At 52.0% G+C, this 875-nt stretch overlaps 1 protein-coding gene across 1 annotated transcript; it reads left to right on the forward strand.

Moving 5' to 3' along the window:
- Positions 1-204: 204 nt before the first annotated feature.
- LOC144116813 (uncharacterized) lies at positions 205-657 on the forward strand. The gene has a single exon (XM_077651219.1). It carries the CDS (start codon positions 205-207, stop codon positions 655-657), a length of 453 nt encoding a protein of 150 aa, XP_077507345.1.
- Positions 658-875: the final 218 nt, after the last annotated feature.

Raw genomic sequence — 875 nt, forward strand, 5'->3', positions numbered from 1 at the left:
CTTCTACAAGCTAGGATCGTGGACTGCAGAGAACAGGTCCGCTCACTAAAAAATGAAGCCTTCTTCGCACGCCTCCGGCTCGAGTAAAAGTGCCCCGATGATTTTGCCAGCATCCAGCTGCACGCCAACTTCCATGCTGGTCTCCGCTCACGTCGGGACGAAGCCGTGCACGAGAGAAAGCTTCAAAGGCTACTACCTCGTCGCATGAACATTTCCAGAACTGCTAACCGCACCACTGTGCACAACCTTTCGTCACAGAAACTGGACGACGCTGAGCTCTCAGTGTTGAGCCTCGGTCTCAATTTCAATTTGGGACCTGAGCCGGACATAAAAAAGATGGTATGCGCCGTGGAAACTGCGGTAAAGAATGTGGAGCCGTCCCGTCGCGACAAGGCACGCACCCGTGTCGTCAGCGTGCTGTCCAAGCTGAACCGGCATCAAGGACTTAACCCTCTTTTGCTCAAAGAAAGAAAGGCACTAAAAAGATTGCGCGGAAATGAGAACATCGTGATCCTGCCCGCGGACAAGGGAAACGCAACGGTCGTCTTGGACAAACGAGAGTACGTGAACAAGATGACGGGCATGCTGGAAGATGAGAGAACCTACTTGCCACTAAATCGGGACCCCACTTCAAAGGTGCAAAGGGACTTGCATTAACTTTTGGCTGACGTCTTCTCCTTTGTCCCGCCACAACACAAGTCCCTCTACTACTTCCTCCTCTGCCACAATGGTTCCGCTCCCGCTCTGTGTGGACTGCCTAAGATCCACAAAGGCAATTAACCCAATGCGCCCAATCGTCGATTTCACCCGCTTCACAAGCTGTCCAACTATTTGCATCGTGTTATCTCCCCTTTTGTTGGTAAAAGCGAAACGCA

Source organism: Amblyomma americanum, chromosome 1 (genome assembly GCF_052857255.1).
Source record: "Amblyomma americanum isolate KBUSLIRL-KWMA chromosome 1, ASM5285725v1, whole genome shotgun sequence".
NCBI classification, from domain to species: domain Eukaryota; kingdom Metazoa; phylum Arthropoda; class Arachnida; order Ixodida; family Ixodidae; genus Amblyomma; species Amblyomma americanum.

Bases quoted from the DNA above. Each gene is read 5' to 3' on its own strand.
- LOC144116813 (XM_077651219.1), top strand. From the start codon at position 205: ATGAACATTTCCAGAACTGCTAACCGCACCACTGTGCACAACCTTTCG.